The 20,978-nt window shown below is 36.2% G+C and overlaps 1 protein-coding gene across 1 annotated transcript in view; it reads left to right on the forward strand.

The window, feature by feature from the left end:
• The window catches only part of dnah6 (dynein, axonemal, heavy chain 6), an 80,626-nt gene that overhangs the window by 3,205 nt on the left and 56,443 nt on the right, over positions 1-20,978 (forward strand). The window contains exons 4-29 of the mRNA XM_016228934.1: positions 354-621; positions 812-946; positions 2,992-3,106; positions 3,207-3,321; positions 3,804-3,972; positions 5,647-5,767; positions 5,860-6,011; positions 6,177-6,329; positions 6,413-6,664; positions 7,204-7,332; positions 7,444-7,557; positions 8,982-9,125; positions 9,600-9,755; positions 9,969-10,019; positions 10,103-10,195; positions 11,886-12,005; positions 12,196-12,376; positions 12,586-12,682; positions 12,775-12,979; positions 13,534-13,698; positions 13,776-13,886; positions 14,029-14,154; positions 15,040-15,195; positions 15,818-15,979; positions 17,675-17,812; positions 17,957-18,124. Coding sequence (XP_016084420.1) covers positions 354-621; positions 812-946; positions 2,992-3,106; positions 3,207-3,321; positions 3,804-3,972; positions 5,647-5,767; positions 5,860-6,011; positions 6,177-6,329; positions 6,413-6,664; positions 7,204-7,332; positions 7,444-7,557; positions 8,982-9,125; positions 9,600-9,755; positions 9,969-10,019; positions 10,103-10,195; positions 11,886-12,005; positions 12,196-12,376; positions 12,586-12,682; positions 12,775-12,979; positions 13,534-13,698; positions 13,776-13,886; positions 14,029-14,154; positions 15,040-15,195; positions 15,818-15,979; positions 17,675-17,812; positions 17,957-18,124 — 3,796 coding nt within the window. The remainder of the gene's footprint in view (positions 1-353; positions 622-811; positions 947-2,991; positions 3,107-3,206; positions 3,322-3,803; positions 3,973-5,646; positions 5,768-5,859; positions 6,012-6,176; positions 6,330-6,412; positions 6,665-7,203; positions 7,333-7,443; positions 7,558-8,981; positions 9,126-9,599; positions 9,756-9,968; positions 10,020-10,102; positions 10,196-11,885; positions 12,006-12,195; positions 12,377-12,585; positions 12,683-12,774; positions 12,980-13,533; positions 13,699-13,775; positions 13,887-14,028; positions 14,155-15,039; positions 15,196-15,817; positions 15,980-17,674; positions 17,813-17,956; positions 18,125-20,978) is intronic.

Consider the following 20,978-nt stretch of genomic DNA (forward strand, 5'->3'; position numbering starts at 1 on the left):
TTTCTGAAGGATCATGTGACACTGAAGACTGGAGTAATGCTGCTAGAAATTTAGTTTTGCCATCACAGGCATAATTTACATTATTAAAACAAAAACAAACCAAACCAAAGACATTTTGCGTAAATCTATTATTTTCTGTTTAAACCTTTTCACATATTTCATTAAATAAAGGTTAATATTCAGTAATTTTTCATTTGCATATTCTGAATAATGTTTGGCGTCACATATTTATGAGGACTTTTTTGTTTGAATGATGAAAGTATGAAAAAGTGATATATGCAAATACACATGAACTGTAAACTGTGTTAAACCAGACCTTTATATCTGAATACTCCAAATGATTCTTTTAACAGAATTGCAACGTTTGACAATATCAACAAGTCAGACTACTATACAGTCAGCACTCATGCAGTTATGCACTACTATGGGTCTGAGGTGGACTGTTTGCCCTTAGAACGCTGGGAGCAGGAATACCAATATCACCGGAAGCTTTTGCGCATCCCTGCGTTTGCCCTCTTCCGCAAGTGGAAGGCTTTCCGTGTATGGCGCACCAATGTGCGCTATAAGAAAATCAGCAAATGCAGACGGTCATTGCAAGAGCGTCTTTTCATTCTCAATGAGGTTTGCCAGTGGTTATTGTTTTTATTTAATATAGGCCTACTATATGGCTTTTTAAAAAAGCTGATTTGTTTAAATAAAAAAATTATATGATCTATCAATGAGAGCAACATGAATTTTACATATTACATAAATACTTTCAATAAGAAAAGACAGCAAATGTTTGATGAAAAGTATCATGTATGTATTTCAGTCTCTGCGACCAGCACTGATTGACATCAAGGAGATGTGTTACCACATAAGTGACATGCCTTTGTGTCGAATAGAGAAAGACCATACATATACACTAAAAGAGTTTCAGAGCGCACAATACAAACAGCTGGAGGAGGTGAGAGAGATCTGTTTGTGTGTTCCTTTATGCAAAGAAAATATTTTTACTTATGGATTAACGTTATATATATTTAATTATTTAATATATTTTGAGAAATGTATTACAATATATTGAATAATATATAAGGAATTACTGTTTCTCATATACTGAAAAATATGTGACAATATATTTACTTAAGTATATTAAGTATGTAATTTAGCATTCAGTAATACATATAAACAATAATAAAAATGTACATGTAATAAAATATATCAAATATATTTGTAATAAAATATATTTGAATACACATACAAACACACATGCGTATGTACAGTGGGTACGGAAAGTATTCAGACCCCCTTAAATTTTTCACTCTTTGTTATATTGCAGCCATTTGCTAAAATCATTTAAGTTAATTTTTTTTCCTCATTAATGTACACACAGCACCCCATATTGACAGAAAAACACAGAATTGTTGACATTTATGCAGATTTATTAAAAAAGAAAATCTGAAATATCACATGGTCCTAAGTATTCAGACCCTTTGCTCAGTATTTAGTAGAAACACCCTTTTGATCTAATACAGCCAGGAGTCTTTTTGGGAAAGATGCAACAAGTTATTCACACCTGGATTTGGGGATCCTCTGCCATTCCCCCTTGCAGATCCTCTCCAGTTCTGTCAGGTTGGATGGTAAACGTTGGTGGACAGCCATTTTTAGGTCTCTCCAGAGATGCTCAATTGGGTTTAAGTCAGGGCCCTGGCTGGGCCATTCAAGAACAGTCACAGAGTTGTTGTGAAGCCACTCCTTCATTATTTTAGCTGTGTGCTTAGGGTCATTGTCTTGTTGGAAGGTAAACCTTCGGCCCAGTCTGAGGTCCTGAGCACTCTGAAGAAGGTTTTCGTCCAGGATATCCCTGTACTTGGCCGCATTCATCTTTCCCTCGATTGCAACCAGTCATCCTGTCCCTGCAGCTGAAAAACACCCCAACAGCATGATGCTGCCACCACCATGCTTCACTGTTGGGACAGGTGATGAGCAGTGCCTGGTTTTCTCCACACATACCGCTTAGAATTAAGGCCAAAAAGTTATATCTTGGTCTCATCAGACCAGAGAATCTTATTTCTCACCATCTCACAACTCCATGCGGGCTTTCATGTGTCTTGCACTGAGGAGAGGCTTCCATCGGGCCACTCTGCCATAAAGCCCCGACTGGTGGAGGGCTGCAGTGATGGTTGACTTTCTAAAACTTTCTCCCATCTCCCGACTGCATCTCTGGAGCTCAGCCACAGGGATCTTTGGGTTCTTCTTTACCTCTCTCACCAAGGCTCTTCTCCCCCGATAGCTCAGTTTGGCCAGACGGCCAGCTCTAGGAAGGGTGCTGGTCGTCCCAAACGTCTTCCATTTAAGGAATGGAGGCCACTGTGCTCTTGGGAACCTTAAGTGCAGCAGAAATTTTTTTGTAACCTTGGCCAGATCTGTGCCTTGCCACAATTCTGTCTCTGAGCTCTTCAGGCAGTTCCTTTGACCTCATAATTCTCATTTGCTCTGACATGCACTGTGAGCAGTAAGGTCTTATATAGACAGGTGTGTGGCTTTCCAAATCAAGTCCAATCAGTATAATCAAACACAGATGGACTCAAATGAAGGTGTAGAACCATCTCAAGGATGATCAGAAGAAATGGACAGCACCTGAGTTAAATATATGAGTGTCACAGCAAAGAGTCTGAATACTTAGGACCATGTGATATTTCAGTTTTTCTTTTTTAATAAATCTGCAAAAATGTCAACAATTCTGTGTTTTTCTGTCAATATGGGGTGCTGTGTGTACATTAATGAGGAAAAAAAAATAACTTAAATGATTTTAGCAAATGGCTGCAATATAACAAAGAGTGAAAAATTTAAGGGGGTCTGAATACTTTCCGTACCCACTGTATATACATATACATATACACATTACATATATATTTCTATATTATGTAATATCTATATATTTTCTATATACATATACATTTTCTGTCATTGTCATTTATAATTGGTTCTTTTTGTGTATCTGTGATCTAGGTGTCCTCTCGTCTTGAGAAGTTCAGGGAGCTAGTAATGGAAGTGGCAAGAAGTGCCTGTCGAAATTCTTTGAAAGAGTCTGGACACACACCTGACTATGGCGACTTGGAGACTGGTGACACCTTTATTCAGATACAAAAGCAATTACATGTCTAACAGCTGGAATATTGTGAATTTAATTGTTTTTCCCCCCCTTTCTTATATGTATGCATCAGACGGTAATGAAGAGTTAGCGTCACCTGCTTTTGGATTGCTCTTTGAGGATGCGTCTCAGAAGATGAGTTATACGCAGCAAGCAAACAAAAGCTACCACTGCAGGCGTCTTACTTGGTTAGTCAACATTACTAACAATACTAACTTGCAACACAATGGATCATCCAGACTGAATTTTTAGCAGACACTTCACCATTTGTTGATTATTGACAATGTAACATGCTCTCTAGGCTGATTAATTATTCCGTGGAATGAATTTATGCATGATAAAATACATTAACTTGATTAGCATGATCACATCGGCCCATTATATTTAATAATGAATATATGATATATAATAATGAACTTTAGATAAATAACATATAAATAACTTTTATTTAGAAGCATATATATTAAACACACTCTTTTTTCTTAGGTGCTTAAATGTGTAACACTCTCAAAAGTGACAGCCTTTATCCCATTCCAATCTCATTAGTTTTTATTTTTGTTATGGAACACAAAAGGAGATATTAAGAAAAAATATATTTACTTTTTTTGCAGCGACAGTTCCAAAAAGTAATTTTTTTATGAACTGTTGAATATTTTTTTGGTCTCCATAGTTTCATCAGACTGGCTGATTATGTTATTGTGAACACCACGCACATGCTTGTAGTCAACTCGATCAGTAAGCTACTAAGTGTGTTTCAAGAGCACATCACACACACACCTTCACTCACCCTCATCCAGAGCTGGGCAGGTGGTGAGACCAGCCTTGATCCTGATGTAAAGGTTAGTAAGCTTGTTTTGGGTATGTAATGCAGGGTAGCATTATTTTATATAGTATTAGTTTTATTATTAGTTATTAGTTTTAAGGGGAGACACTGCAGGCAAAAGCACTGTTTTTTCATGCACCTGTCAATTTTGAGATTTTGGGCTTTTTGGCTTTTCATAAAGTGTTTTTTCATACTAGTGGAAAGAAAACATCCAAAAGACACTGTTAAGTTTTCTTTTATAGCACCTTATCTATTTGTGTCAATAGATTTCAATTACAATACATATTTTTAAAGGCAGTTTTCTCAAAATGAGTTTTTGTCTCCTATACACTGAGCCATAAATCTCCACTTCAGTAGCACTTACACACACCAAACTTTACATTTTTATTCCTGTCTATATTCTGAAGGTTTTTACAGAGGGATTTGTTCATATATAATTTGCTTGCTTATATACAACATTTTATTCCCCCAAAAATTGTGAAAATATATTGTTTTCTGGCTGTTCAAAGTATTTTCTGAAGTATAAAAAGAGATACCTAAAATTCCCTCTGTAAAAACTTTTGCCTCTAATATGTCATCCAGTGTTCAGATTTTTGTACTAGAAATGTATGCAAATTAGCGCATATTTCATTAAATAATGCAGAATTTGCATATTTAAATATAACATTTGAGAACTTGTAATACAAAAAATGTTTGCAGTTATCAATGTAATCAATCAACTGGGTAAGTAAGCTGATAATTAGTAGTTAATTTTTGACCCTATTCACCTGCAGTGTCTCGCCTTAAATATTAGTTTTTTTTCAGTCTGTATGTCTGTGATTTTTAAACTACAGTCACTTTTATTATATTTTTAAACTAAAACTAAGATATCAAACAGATAATTAAAACGGGAACCTTTTTTTAAATCATGTTCAATTTATTTTTGCCACTTTTCAAATGACTGATACATACAGATTGTATTTTCACCCGTGTTCCAAAGCAAGACTTTCAATCTAAACATATGAAGATTTATCATACAAATAATAATTATACTTTAATAATAATTCTGTCAGGACCACTATCGTCAAAATGATAGATACTTAGCATAAAGTTTGGTTTGGCGGTATGGTTCTGTTCTGGGCAAAAAACCTCCCTGCCCATCCATGCAGCCTGTCATGAATGAGCAGGGAGAGCAGCAATAAAAACCCCCCCCCCAACACAAACGATAGGCCCGGACCCCCCAACACACAACCAATGGCATTCTGAAAGAAGCATATCCTTCTGGAATAACAGAGACTGGGGCAGCAGCAACTTACAGTAGAAGGCAGCGAAGGGGTGCTCTTCTTTATAAGCAGCTAAGAAGAGCAGCAAGCCCCTTACCGGAGGAGAGTAGCAGCGAAGGGGTGCTTTTTATTCATTTTTATGTTTAAGGTTGTTATTTTAGTATAGTTCAACTAAATTAAATTCCTAAATCATACCTCGACAACTACCTAAAATAAAATGTGTTTTTTAGTTTTAGTTAATTATAAACCTACAATGCACATACATAGAGCACATCAAATATGGAAAAGAGAAGCTCAACCATCCTTGCTTGATGCACAAGAACAAACCAAGAAAGCACAATTGATCTTCCGTGTTTACCGCAAGCTTAAAAAATGTTTTCATATCTGTCTCTAATTGTGAAAGTGTTTCCTGTTTCTTCCCCTTTCAGCAATCTATTCAGTTTGCATTCAATACCGCTAATGTGTATGCTCGTACATTTGAGCCGTTCAGGCTGTTTTACAAAGAAAATGAAGACCTGGATCTGGAGGCTCTCAAAGAGCAAGACCATGGTACATCATCATCTTCATCATAATCATCATAATCTATGTGAAAAGCATGATTGTCTCACACTTCTTATGTTGTGTATGTGTGTCTGATGCAGAGGTTGCGTTCTTTGGGAACAGTCTGGATAAATATCATCGAGAGCATAAAGAGGCTTTAGCCATCAAACAGAAAAGACCCTTGGGAATTCTGCTGGTGGATACTACACAACTTAAGCAGAAACTTATACCATCCCCTCTACGCTGCATAGAGGTTACGAACTGACAGAAACACACAAATAGAATTTTTTTTCTTCTGTAATATTTGCTTTCCCACTGTGTGGTAGATGGTAGACACCATTTATCTCAACACAGCCTGCAATAAGGGACAAATAAATACACAGATACATAACTTACCTCATTCTGATCCCTTTTCCAGGTCATTAATGACATCCTACCTCGGCTGGCAAAGAAAAAAATGGATGACATCATTGCAGAGGCTCAGGATGCCCAGTTCAAACTGGACTTTGTTCCAACGGTAACCAACGAATACGTCAACTCCCTCAACTTCCTAGAGGAAATTCAAAAGAGGGTAAGAATCAGAAGAGAACCATAACCCATCAAGCAGAAGACGGCTGTTTGCTCAGATGTATTAATCTCATCTTTTTCTGTTAGATTGTTGTGCTGGAAAAGGAGACTGAGACTGTCTGTGACATGTACAAACTGATTGAGTGTTACTCTGTCCCCACTCCTCCTGAGGATATTGCCGTCTTTGCCACATTGTCTCCTTGTATAACTGCCATAAGGATCACCATCGACAAGGCAGTGGGTGAGCGGCACTCTTATGTGGACAAATTTTGCCAACACCTCCAGCAAGACATCAACCAACTAAACAAGAAAGTGCTGGAAGTGAAAGAGCAAGCAGAGGTGAAAGAAAGAGGAGAGAAAGAAATAGTGATACTATATCAGAATAATGTTCTAACATTGTTATGGTATTTTTATTTGGAATATTTTTTATTTTAAACAGTTCAAAAGTGTGGGGTCAGCAGATTTGTCTTGAAAGAAATTAATACTTTTATTCAGTAAGGATGCATTAAATTCATCAAATGTGACAGTAAAGACATACTTTTGTTACAAAAAGATTTATATTTTACATAAATGCTGTTGAACTTTCTATTCATCAAAGTATAACAACTATAATGTTTCTTGAGCACCAAATCAGCATATAACAATCATGTGACACATTTTAAAATATATTTAAATAGAAAACAATTTTAAATTGCAATAATATTTGCAGCTTTGCTGATTTTTAAAAAATCAAATGAATGCTTGAAGAGCATTAAAAGAATCTTGCTGACCCCAATTTTTTCAACAGTACTTTAACTTTTTGTACTTAACTGGTCAAATGTGAATTACAGCTGAATAACTCAGTCTACATTTGTGTCTTTTTGATTTTGTCTCTCCAGAACAGTCAGCTCCTTGACATCGACGCAGATCGCTCTAACATACGCCGACTGCTGGGAGATATTCAGATCTCTATTGATGAGCTGCAGACTCAAGCCTTCAAATACAAAACCTACCAGAAGAACTTTAAAGTCAGTGTGTCTATATGTCCACTAGAGGGCGCCCCTCTCTATTTATTTTTTTGTTTTCACCTTGTCTGGCTGGCCATCACGAGTTATACTAACCCTTGTCTGTTTTTTCAGGTGGAGGTGACTAAATATGAAGCTCTAGAGGAACTGACCGCTGAAGTGAAGCTGAAACAGTTACTGTGGGACTCTCTGGAAGAATGGGAAAATCTTGAGAACAGCTGGTTGCAGGTCATTTTTTAATACTTTTGAAGCATTTGAATTTTTCCCTTTCACTTAAATCCACTTAATGGAGATACACCATAACTCCTTAGATTTAAACTGCAAATTGAAGTGTAGTATAATTTACAACAACTGTACTTCAATTATTTTTGTTTAGAGATGGTGTAAATTAATGTGACCCTGGAACACAAAACCAGTCTTAAGTCACTGGGGTATTTGTAGCAATAGCAAAAAATACATTGTATGGGTCAAAATGATTGATTTTTCTTTTATGCCAAAAATTATTAGGATATTAATTAAAGATCATGTTCCATGAATATATTTAGTAAATTTCCTACTGTAAATATATCACAACTTAATTTTTGATTAGTAATATGCATTGCTAAGAACTTCATTTGGACAACTTTAAAGGCGATTTTCTCAACATTTAGATTTTTTTTGCACCCTCAGATTTTCAAATAGTTGTATCTCGGCCAAATATGGTCCTGTTCTAACAAACCATACATCAATGGAAAGCTTATTTATTTATCTTTCAGATTATGTATAAATCTCAATTTCGAAAAATTTAACCTTATGATTGGTTTTGTGGTCCAGGGTCACATATGAAACTCTTTGAAACTTTGAATTAATTGAACCAATTGTTAAATATAAACATCAATGATTCACTTTTTTGAAGCGCTCAAAATGCCACATTGTAGTGATGTCTGTTGGTCAGAATGGTGTAAATGCTATGAAAACAAACCAATTGCAAAAAAATATTAAAAGTGTAATCTATTAAATGAAATTGACAAATCATCTAATGCAATTAAAGTGTCTGTATAATATGTAATTTTATTATTTTATAGGACTTGTTTTGTTTGTTTTAAGGGGAGCTTGGTTAAACAGGCCAGCTCACTAAAACTCTTCTTTTTATTATACAAATGTGTCATTAAAAATTTCAACAATTCATAAATCTGATCTGAGATTAGATAAAAACAATGTAGGCACTGGTTTGGGGTTCACAAAATCATCGCCCCCCCAGCAGCAAACCATTGAAATATTTCAACCATTGAATCACATGACTTTGGCTGTTTGATACGAAACAAATGATTCACAAAGGTTTTGAAACTGTTTAGTGCCCATCACTATAAAATGATACTTATTGATTTAACTAATTTTAAACTGTATAGTATATTTCTTGAGGGTGATTGCAAGCACTTAAAAATCTCCAATCCCAAAGGTTGAAGTCCAGTTCAAAAGTATTGAGGAGTAGGGATACAGCAACTTAAGTGTTACTGAGATAAAATCTTATGGTTGTCTTAATTACAGCCTTAAATTAGGCACTTTATTCTAGATCGCTTCAGGTGAAGTGTCCTTGTAAATGTTGTGCTGGAAGCCATTTTGAATGAAAGTGTCTTCTAAATGTCAAATGGTCAATTATCTCTTTGATGCAGAATAAGTTTGATGAGCTGGACCCAGAATTGCTGAGCAGGCAGGTGAACAAGTTTGCCAAATATGTCAGCCAGCTGGAGAAAGGACTGCCAAAAAACAATGTGGTGCCCTGCCTCAAAGAGAATGTGGAGAGCATGCGAGAAAAGGTGTGTGAGGTTGGCATTAATGCTAGAGTGTCATTGCTCTTCAACAGTTTCCTTGTTTGAAGTCAACTGCTGTATTTTGCATTTGGACTGTGGAAAAATGTCTAAACCCCATGACAAAGTGCAGTTTTAGAAGTACACTACCGTTTAAAACTTCAATGAATTTATTTACTATATTTTAAATTGTAATTTATTCAAATATTCATATTTGTGTTCAAATATATTTGTGATATCCAAATATTCAGCAGCCATTAGTCTTCAGTGTCACATGATCCTTCAGAAATCATTCTAGTTTGGTGCTCAAGTAACATTTCTTATTATTATCAAATGTGAGGGATTTTTAAGGATTATTTGATGAGTGTAAAGTTCTAAAGAAAATTGTTTATTTAAAATAGAAAACTTCTATAACATTATGAATGTCTTTAATGTCACTTTTGAGGATTGCACCTGCATATTTCATATTCTGTGTTTGTGTAGCTGCCAGTCATCACGGACCTGCGTAACCCATGTCTGAAAGCTCGTCACTGGGAAATGCTGGAGGACATTGTGGATTCCAGCCTACTAGAAGAGCCACTGACTCTGGCTTACCTGCAAGAACTCAACATCTTCCACTTTGGACCACAAATACAGGAGGTGAGTGAAACACAGAGGCTCTCAATATCCACAGATGTACTTACCTAGACAGCATTTCTAGGCATAATAGACACAGTCCAAATTTTCAGCTTGCTGTCTGGGTAGACAGTTCACTAACTAGGTTTTGAGGTGCAACCTGACAGGAAAGAGTAAATCAGTGTATAGGTGCTGAGAATTCTTCTTTTAACTCCATGAATCCTCTCAAACTCTCAGGTGTCAGCACAAGCCTCAGGAGAAGCATCTCTGGAGAACATTCTGAGAAAGGTGACATCTATGTTTATCATTCTCATTTAATAACGTTTATGCATGTCTTTACATTCAGCTTGACACAGTCATACTATTTATAGATTGAAGAATCTTGGAAGACGACAGAGTTTGTGGTTCTGCCCCATCGGGACTCCAAGGATGTGTTTATCCTTGGGGGAACTGATGATATTCAGGTAAGAGTGTGTCAGACTCAGAACCATTGTTCAGAGTATTACAGAGTTTGCCTAGGGGTGTGTGAGATCACAATTTTTGATCGACGATTAAAATGCCTTCATAATCTGCTTTTGAAAAAATATGGTATCATGCTACAGCACACATTCTATCAGTTGCAGTTCTGGCGCCTCCGTCTCAATATACTGTACAGGCCAATTCACACCGCACAGACAAACGGCAACAAACACGTCAGCGTTTGTTGTGCCGGTCAAACATTTAATTCGCTTGCTGAAGCACACGCACACTAAAAAGCCTGTCAAACAGTTATCCTTCGCGTCTGATTGCGCTAATACTGTCAAAAACACACAAGGTTTACATATAAACACAGTTGGTTATGTCTAAAGTGAAAGTAAACAGTTGAGAGAAACGAATGCGTGCCTGTACTCTTAAAGTGATAGTATTAAACATGCTACTATTGCATTAAAGGGATAGTTAACCCAAAAATAAACATTTTGCCATTGTTTACTCACTCTCATGTTGTCCCAGATCTGTATGAATTTCTTTCTTGTGCTGAACAAGAAAGAAATAAAAAAGACAAAGACCTGAACAAGAAAGAACAGAATTTTGAAGAATGTGGGTAACCAAACAGTTCCTGTGCTCATTGACTTTGATAGTAGGGGAAAAAATACTATGGAAGTCACTGGGGACCAGTAACTGTTTGGTTACCCACATTCTTCAAAATAACTTTTATGTTCAACAGAATAAAGAAGCTCATTCAGGTTTAAAACAACTTGAGAGTGAGGAAATGATGACAAAATAATTTTCATTTTTGGGTGAACTCTTCCTTTAATGTTAATAAAACAACAAAACAATTAATAAAGTAAATGAGTTAATAAAACTAATTTACTGCTCTTGACTGAAGAACTTTAATACAGTTGCTTTAATAAGAATCGATGTGTAATTTATACAGTGAAGTGTATACAAGTGCTTTATTTTTATATTTGAATATTTTTTTTTTGCAAAAACAGATAACATTTTTTTTTTATTTCAAATATCATGTTTTTTAAAATTATGTTATCATGTTTTTATTGTGTTTTATTGTGTTCGTTAGTTTTATTGTATTTTTAGTTATTTTTTAGCCTAATCAAAATAACCCAACTGCAGTTTGATTGAGATTAATTGGAATGCACAATGAAAAAACATGATTTTTGAAAAAGAGTTATCTGTTTTTGCGAATGAACTCTGTTCATTTGTTAATTCAATTTCTTTAATCCTACTGCTAAATACACCTACTGTACCTGAAAAATAAAGCACTTTGTTTTATTTTTATATTATATTTATTTATAATGTGTATCTTTGTTCTTATATTTTAATAACAAAGATTAAATAATGATGAAGATTTTTATCTTCACCCTCTTTGGCTTGAATGTCTTTGCCATTCTTTTTTATTTTAGATTTTGTTACCTTGTAAGGCTTTGTTTTTAAAGTAGGGAAATTAGTTTGGCTGTACTCTTTAGACAACTTAGTAAAACCAACAAGACAAAGAATCGTGCTAAAATTGTGAATTGTGATTTTTCTGGAAAAAAAAAATCATGATATTTTTGCCATATCGCCCACCCCTAACCTTGCCTGAGTTTAATACAGAAGAGATGTCTTCTCATTTATGAACATTTGTCTGTGTATATGTCTGTGTGAATGTAAAACCTCTAGGTGCTTCTCGATGACAGTATAGTCAATGTGGCCACAGTTGCATCATCCCGTTACGCAGGCCCCATCAAGGCCAGAGTGGACAAGTGGCAGAGACAGCTTTCTCTCTTCAGCCAGTCCTTGGTAATCACACCAGAGTGGTGATCACTTCAAAACCACAGCCAGATAATTTTTGGTTTTAGTTTTTGGATTTTGATTTGTTCTGTTTTGTTTTTTGTTTTGAGTGATGATCGTCTAAAACCCCCTTTTTTCACAATTTTTTTTTTATGTCAGATATTAGTCTATCTCTGACTGTTTTCTGCTGTGTTCCTAGGATGAGTGGTTGGCATGTCAGAGAAGCTGGCTTTATCTTGAGAGTATTTTCAGTGCTCCTGACATCCAGAGGCAGTTGCCTGCTGAATCTAAGATGTTCCTTCAAGTGGACAAGTCCTGGAAAGAGATCATGAGGAAGGTCAACCGCCTGCCTAATGCCCTGCGTGCTGCCACACAAACAGGTCTGACAGGATGTAGCTCAGGAAACATCTCAGAACATTAGATGAACACATATACTTTTAAAAATAAAATTCTTGTTCAGTGTCAGAAGAGTTTTTTCTCCAAATTAGTGCATGAAAAACGAAAGCTGTAGGTAAAATGCAACAATGAATGCAATAGCGTAAATTATAAATGACTTTCACCAATGTTGCCCTCTAATCTGTCTCCTCAGGGCTTCTGGATATTTTCCAAAATAATAATGCACTCCTGGAGCGGATACAGAAATGCCTGGAGGCTTACCTGGAGTCCAAGAGAGTTGTCTTCCCAAGGTGCCTACGTACACGCACAGCAGTTTCTCATCAGAATGCTGATTTCTCTAGATGCTGTGCCATGACTTAACTCACTTTTCTGGGTGGCTTAGGTTCTACTTCTTGTCTAATGATGAACTGTTGGAGATTTTGGCTCAGACGCGGAACCCTCAGGCTGTGCAGCCTCATCTGAGGAAGTGTTTTGATGCAATATCCCAGCTGGAGTTCGGCCTTCTTACCCCTGGAGAGGGCGAGACTGGTGAAAAAACACAGTACACCAATGACATCTTAGCCATGGTGTCACCTGAGGGAGAAAAGGTGAATTCTTTTTTTTTTCTTTTCTTTTCTTTTCTTATCTTTTCTTTTCTTTTCTTTTCATATAAGACAAATTCAATACAAATAGGTTCAGTGTACCTTTGGTTAATTAGATTTTTCATTTTTGTCTTTAAAATGAAAAATATAAGCAATCCATTTATCACATATTCAACCCTTCTCATGGTAAGTGAACATTTTGACCATTTCATTTTCTGTTTGGAAAGGATTTAGCATATATTTTTATATGTAATAACGTTAAATAATGTTTTCATTTCCCATTCATAAATGCAATAAAAATTGTTCTGTCATTTTGGATAAAAGTGAAATGTTTGGGTATTACTGTACACAGAAGTAAGCCCTATTTTCTTTCTCATTATTCCATGAAATGGTCAAAATGTATGCAGATGTTATAAATGATGAATGAGCGATTTGTTTTTCCGTCTTGAAAACAAAAACTAGAAGACAAATTATACAAAATGGCATGGACCAAATAGAAAGGATTTATACAATAAAAGAGGATAATGTTAAAAATATGTATGTGTGTGTCTGTGCTGTAGGTGGCACTGGGGAAAGGCCTGAAGGCTCGTGGAAATGTAGAGGACTGGTTGGGGAAGGTGGAGGAGGCCATGTTTTCCTCTCTTAGGAGGCTTAGTAAGGCTGCAATTGCTGACTACCAGAGCAAACCCAGAGTGGAGTGGGTTGTGGCTGGACATCCCTCACAGGTTTGTACTTATCTTGGTGGGATTGTTTATGTGCATATCTGAGTGTATGAGCAATTCTCTCCTACGCTTTACTGCAGGTGGTGTTGACCATTTCTCAGCTCATGTGGTGCAGGGACATGGACAACTGCCTAGAGGGAGATCATGACCACTATCAAGCGCTACAAGAATTTGAGATCACCAACTTTGAGGTGACAACATATAGCTTTCATAGACCAAATGATGTACCTTCATATAGATTTGTTTTCCTTTTACAATTTAGTATGTGTAGAACATTTGTGTGCTTTTTTACATATACTGTATGTGTGTTTCTGTCTTTATGTGTACAAATAGAGACTGAATGCTCTTGCTGCTCTGGTCCGTGGGAATTTGCCCAGTCTTCATCGGAACATCATCACAGCTCTCATCACCATAGATGTGCATGCCAGAGACATCGTCACAGAGCTTGTCAGAGAAAAGGTTTGTGTATTTCCTTCATATCACATAGAGACCAAAAAAATTAGACCTCTTTGCAATAGATCAGCTGTCACAATATTATATTTTCTCTACAAGATTATCATGGCCAAAAGAATAACTGATTCAATTAACATCTTAAAAATGTTGCTTCCAGCTAACATGTCTTCTATCCATAATATTGCTTCCTCCAGTGAAAAAGCCATATCGTCTGAATCAGGATAAAAATATGCACAGTTCAAGCACTGTTTGAAAGTGAAATACAACTATATGTCGTTGGATTTTGATGTGAGAGGACAACAGGGGATGTACCGTTTTACTGGAGGAAGCTTTATTATGGATTATGGAGTCCAGTGTTATTATGGTATTTTGGCCAGAAGCGATAGTTTAAAATGAACATTTTGGATAGCCTGAGAGTATGTACATTTTCAGGAATTTCAATTTATGGGTGAATTATACCTTTAAATAATCTATTAATCAAATTCATCTTTAACTTTTGTGTTTATTTTTTTTTAGACAACAAATCACTTAAAATACACGTGTAGAAAGAGTTTGTAACATAACCATAAAAAAGCTTATAAAAACAACTTAGTGCTGATCGGTGCTTCCTGCAGACTGGGGTGTGTAACACTTATCTTTTTTACCTACTATGTTGGAGTGTCAACCAGATAACTTACTGGCATTGGATTCTTTTTGATGGTATCATATTGTATGCTTATTTTTTTATTTATATTTAGCAGCATAAACTGTACTGTACCCCCCGTCCAACAGTATCAGAATAAACCTGCGACCAGGCAGTTTAGAACTACTATAATACATAATGTAAATGCCAATTATTTACCTGTCATGTCTGATAGTTCAAGAGGTTATGGTGTGTGTGTGTGTTTGTAGGTGGACTCCAGTGATAATTTCGATTGGCAGAGGCAGCTGCGGTATTATTGGGATGTGGACCTGGATGACTGTGTGGCTCGGATGGCTCTCTCTCAATATGTCTATGGATATGAATATTTGGGAGCGTGTCCTCGTTTGGTGATCACTCCACTGACGGTACATAAATACACTTTTTTATGATAGTGTATTTAAAACATATGCTGTAAAACATAGAATTTTCCCCAGTTATTTCGAATACATTTGAATTGTACTTAATGTAAATAAATTTGCATACAATTGAATAATGATTGCTTTTACTTTATATAAATTCTAATGTTCAGTATAAAGTAAAAAATCAAACATCAAATCAACATCAAAAGTAGCTGTAAATAATGCACAATATATTATCAAAAACAATAAAGCTGTGATAGAATTTTAATTTTAAATTCATGATTGATTTTGATTGAAATTGATTATGTAATTCACTGCAGGGGCATTTTTTGCCCCACATTTAAAAATTTTTTTGTCAGTTTGGGTTGTATTTTTTGCCCTTGTTTGTTTTCCGATCCGGCCTCTGACCCTAAACCTGCTAAACTTGCGTCAAACATCAGATTCCATTTTTTCACATGTCACGCATAAGAAATAACAGTTTAACCACTCATACTAAAGTGCAAATAACAAGTAAATGTATCAGTTTATGCATGGATCTATGTCAGTGTTGTGTGTATGAGTTATTAAGGAGCATGAGTGTGCTAATGAGGTGTGTGTGAACTGCATATCTATTTGTTTTTTATGTTAGGATCGATGTTACCTCTGCCTGATGGGCGCGCTGCAGCTAGATCTGGGAGGAGCTCCTGCAGGTCCAGCTGGTACAGGCAAAACTGAGACTACTAAAGACCTCGCGAAAGCTCTGGCAATCCAGTGTGTGGTCTTTAACTGCTCAGATGGACTCGACTATAAGGTGTGAATCTGTCTCTCTGCCAGTCCAACTTCTATTTTCGTTTTCCTCATTAATTTGTTAAGCAGCTAGACAACCAATATGAGATAGAGATATTATTTTTTCCTGTCAAATTATAGGGAATTCATTGTATCTGTCACTAGGAGGCAGAAGATCCCTGTGTTCTCTGTGCAGTACATGAAAACCACTGTAGACATCTGTCTGAAACATCTATCTCTTTATTTATGGCCAGTGTTTAGTGTTTGCTATAGGGTGTCATATGTCACGAAGATGTGTAAGATTCTGACTAGGCCTTAAAAACGATCATAGTCATTGTTAATGGTTGGTCTTTTTTATTCTGTTACTGGAACATTATTTTACCATATACGTAGCTCTTTCTGTAGATCATTCCTTTGCCTACGTTTTCTGGGCTGGGGTTTGTTATTGCTGTGGTTCAGATGGGGGGCATGTGAGAATGTCATCCTGTGGAACAGTATACTGTTATTAAACAGTATGAAATCAATTAATCACTATTCTTCATATTTTCAGTTGCTATTTTATCTACAGGGGTTGGACAAAATAATGTGAACACCTGGGAAGTAGGCAACATTTCTTTATTAAGATGTTTTACCATTTGCCTTTAATACAGCTTCCAAAGTTTTTCGAATAGATTCGTCTTCTCTCAGAACATTTTACCAATTGGTGTTGGAGGAGGGAATCTTCTTATTCCTCTTTCTAAAACTGTCCATAATGGTTTGAAAATGTTCAAGTCAGGTGATTGAACTGGCCAGGGCAAATGTTGAAGTTCATCTTGGTGCTCCAACTGTCCAGGTTTCATGATCATGACTCCATCTTTTTCCACATTATAGCATTGTTGTCTGTGATTAATGTTTTAGCAATTGCAGATTTTTCATGTACTGTATGTTGGCTTGGTGGAGTTGTCTGAGTTTTTTTGTGGAAAAAGGGTATTCAAGGTACAGTAAATATTGAGGTTTGCTGTCACTTTTGCTATAGCATTTCTGTGTTGTTTGGATACAATCCTTCTTAATATTCGATCATTCACTTTTGATCTTCTCCCACTATTATCTTCACTAACAAAGTCTTGCCATGCTTTGTGTGCAGTAATAATAGTAAAGACTGTTGTTCTTAAAACACCAAACAATATTATATTATGTCAGTATTTAAGGAGCTGAGTGACCAGAGGCCAGTATGTATGATAATATGTATAATTTAATTTCTTGAAAGTAAATGATATGCACACTTGTATAATACAATAATATGTTGGGTAATTGTCAAGTAATTGTCAATGTCTATCTACTTACAGTATTTGCATTAATCATTGACATGGCTTTTACTCGATTTTGGAATTGACACATTGGGGAAACTACAGGTTGACCAAACTTGAAATGAACAAACTTGTTTTTTTTAAGTTGAAGTATTTTAAACTCGAATGCCACATTTTTAGATCATTGTGTCATGCATGAGACACTGCAAATGATGCAAAAGACTCTTATGCATTAATTTTAAGTTGTAAAAAAGTTGATATAGTTAATATAAGTTACTACGTTAATATTCATGCTGTGGCAGTGTTATGGTACAAGTATATATAGCTCTGTTTTATTGTATGCTATATACTGCTCTATTTTCATTTTAAGCATTTGGAGGGTTCAGTGTTCAGTTTGCTGCAAGTGTTACAGTATATTGCATTTGTGTGTTCAGATGATGGGGACGTTCTTCAGCGGTTTAGCTCAGTCTGGTGCCTGGTGCTGCTTTGACGAGTTCAATCGCATCAACATCGAGGTGCTGTCAGTCATCGCTCAACAGCTCATTACTATCAGAAACGCCAAGGCAGCCAGGGTAATGCACATACACACTCACATACTGTATACATGTAATAATAATAAACAAAGATAATAAAGATAATAAACAATCTCAACTGTGATCAGTTATACAGGAATTATGTGCAACTGCATGTGTCTAGATTGTGTTTGTGTTCGGCAGCTACCTCGGTTCATGTTTGAGGGGAGAGAGATAAAATTGGTGATGACCTGTGCTGCTTTCATCACTATGAACCCCGGTTACGCTGGCAGAACTGAACTCCCTGACAACCTGAAAGCCCTTTTCAGACCCATAGCCATGATGGTGCCCAACTACACTCTTATCGCTGAGGTGTGTGATTAAACAACCTGGTCTGATCCCAGTAATGATGATAAATCACACTAGGTGAGAAGTAGAGGGGCCAGAGATGTGTGTAATCATTAAAAGCTTTTGTTTGTTCTTTTGTGTTACAACGAGGAAACTGGTGTCCTACCGCTGTAATTTCCTTTTTGTGAATTTCCACAATTGACTGGTTGTTAAATGTACTTTTAACTTAAAAACACACTATATTTCCTGTGTAAAATGACAAAATGATTGAACTATTAGGAGCAAGTAGAGCATAGGTGCCCAGACCTTTTACTATAAAGGGCCAAAATCCAACTTGATTGGCCGAAAGTAAGTATTGCATTAAATCCAACTGCATTTCACTCTAGCGCATGTTTACATGAGGAAATTCTGATTTCCTGTTTGTAAATTTCCACAACTGATTGGTTGGAAAATTTACTTTTTACTTCAACACATACTTTGTTTCCTGTGTAAAATGACGAAATTATTAAATAATTTGGCTCATTTAGAGGCGGAAGATACTTAACTGGAAGATAATTAAATTTTATATACTCTTGCGAGAAAGATGACTCAGATGTACAAGCTCTGCAGTGAGCAGCTCTCTCAGCAGGATCACTATGACTTTGGCATGAGAGCTGTCAAATCTGTACTGGTCATGGCAGGGTGAGACAGAGCACAAACACATTTTCACATTACTCAACGATTCTCTGTTAATCTAACATTGACTAACTCTACCATTAAAGATTTTGGGGTCGGTACAATTTGTAAAAAATATTTTTGAAAGAAGTATCACCAAGGCTGCATTTATTCAATCAAAAATTACAGTATTCATATTGTGAAATATCATTACAATTGAAAACAACTTTTCTATTTTCAAATATTTAAAAATGCATTTTATTTCTGTGATAGCAAATTTGAATTTTCAGAAACCATTACTCTTCACTGTCACATGATCCTTCAGAAAGCATTTGAATTGCTGATATGGGGCTCAAGAAACTTTTCTAATTGTTCCTAATGTTGAAAACAGTGGTGCTTAATATGTTTTGTGAAAAGCATAGTACTTTTTTTAAGTATTCTTTGATACATAAAAAGTTTAAAAGAACAGCATTTTATTGAAATATAAATCTTTCTTCACTTTTCATTAATTTAACGCAGCCTGCTGAATAAACCAGTTCATTTCTTTAAAAAAAATACTGATACCAAACTCTTGAATGGTATTGTATAAATGACAATCAAAGCTGAATTTTCAGTCTTCAGTGTCACATGTGAGCTAAATCTGCCAAATCTTTCCAAAACCTAATTTTAGCGATGTCCTCATATGTAAAAACAGTATAGATATAAATTAAGTTTGTTTAAAAAAAATGGCATGCAGAAAGTTTTCTGTCAGAGTTATCGCTAGCAGTGATTTTTAGTAACATTGAGAAGCTGTTAGAGTGTTTATTTTGAATACATTTTTATTTTTATATTTTCTGTTTCATTTTAATTTTAGGTACATTTTTAATAATTTTATTGTTTGTTTTTGATATTTATATAGTTTTTATTAATTTTTATTGTTTCAATTGTTGCAATTTTAGTACATCAAATTAAACTAAATGAAAATAGAGTTAATTTTCAAGTAACAAAATGTTTTTATGGCTCTGATAACCCCCTAACTCTAATAACCCTGGTGATGAGGGTGTAGATTAAGGTTAGGTTGTAGTATTTATATATATATATGTATATATAATAACTATATATAAAAACATTTGAAAGCTACGAAATGTCCCCGCTTATATGTGTGTAAATGTGTGTGTGAGTACTGTAGTCATTTCACTTGATCATATGATCTCCACCATGAGGGGGAGCCACCATTATGTAGAATAAAATCCATCTCATGTGAGTGTCCATGTGATTATTTGTCATACGATTCATTTCTTTAGCTATAAACATCTGGGCAGGTTTTTACTTTTGATAATTTGATATTTTAAGACGTGATTCAGGTAAATTCAGTCCAGGTCCAAATACTGTATATATGTGTGGATCCCTAACTCCTTCTTTTTCTTCCCTAAGTGGCATATTGTCAGACCTCTTCCCTGGCGTCACCATCCCAGAGCATGACTATGGTGTCCTGCAGTCCACCATTCATTCATCCCTGTGCCAACGCTCCCTCCAGCCCCTCCCAAGCATCATAAGCAAGGTCATCCAACTCTACGAGACCATGCTAGTCCGCCATGGGGTAATGCTCGTGGGGCCCACTGGAAGCGGCAAAACCACTGTCTACCTTGTGCTAGCAGACACCTTGGATACCCTGTATCATGCTGGCCTCCAAAATCCCTTCTACCGCCCTGTTAAGACCTATGTGCTCAACCCAAAGTCAGTGAGCATGGGCGAGCTTTACGGGGAGGTGAACCCCCTGACGCTTGAATGGCGGGACGGTCTTATGGCGCTTTGTGTGCGGGCAGCAGTCCAGGACTTCAGTGACGACCACAAATGGGTGATCAGTGACGGCCCGGTGGATGCACTGTGGATCGAGAACATGAACACGGTGCTGGATGATAATAAGATGCTCTGCTTGGCCAACAGTGAAAGGATCAAGCTCACGCCTTCCATACACATGATGTTTGAGGTGAGATGCTCAAATGTGCACCTGTTTGTTGAATTCCACACACACTTTCTGCTTTTAATTAGAGGCTAGTCACGCACACTTACATTCTACGCTTTCTCAATCAGGTTCAGGACCTGGCAGTGGCGTCTCCTGCCACAGTAAGCCGTTGTGGGATGGTGTACATTGACCCAGAGGAGCTTAAGTGGATGCCGTACGTTCAGACGTGGCTCACAGGTTTTGCAGAGAAGGTGAAGCCTTTAAAACTCTCAGAGTTCT

This window comes from Sinocyclocheilus grahami, unplaced genomic scaffold, assembly GCF_001515645.1.
Source record: "Sinocyclocheilus grahami isolate Dianchi unplaced genomic scaffold, SAMN03320097.WGS_v1.1 scaffold346.1, whole genome shotgun sequence".
In the NCBI taxonomy this organism is placed as follows: Eukaryota; Metazoa; Chordata; class Actinopteri; order Cypriniformes; family Cyprinidae; genus Sinocyclocheilus; species Sinocyclocheilus grahami.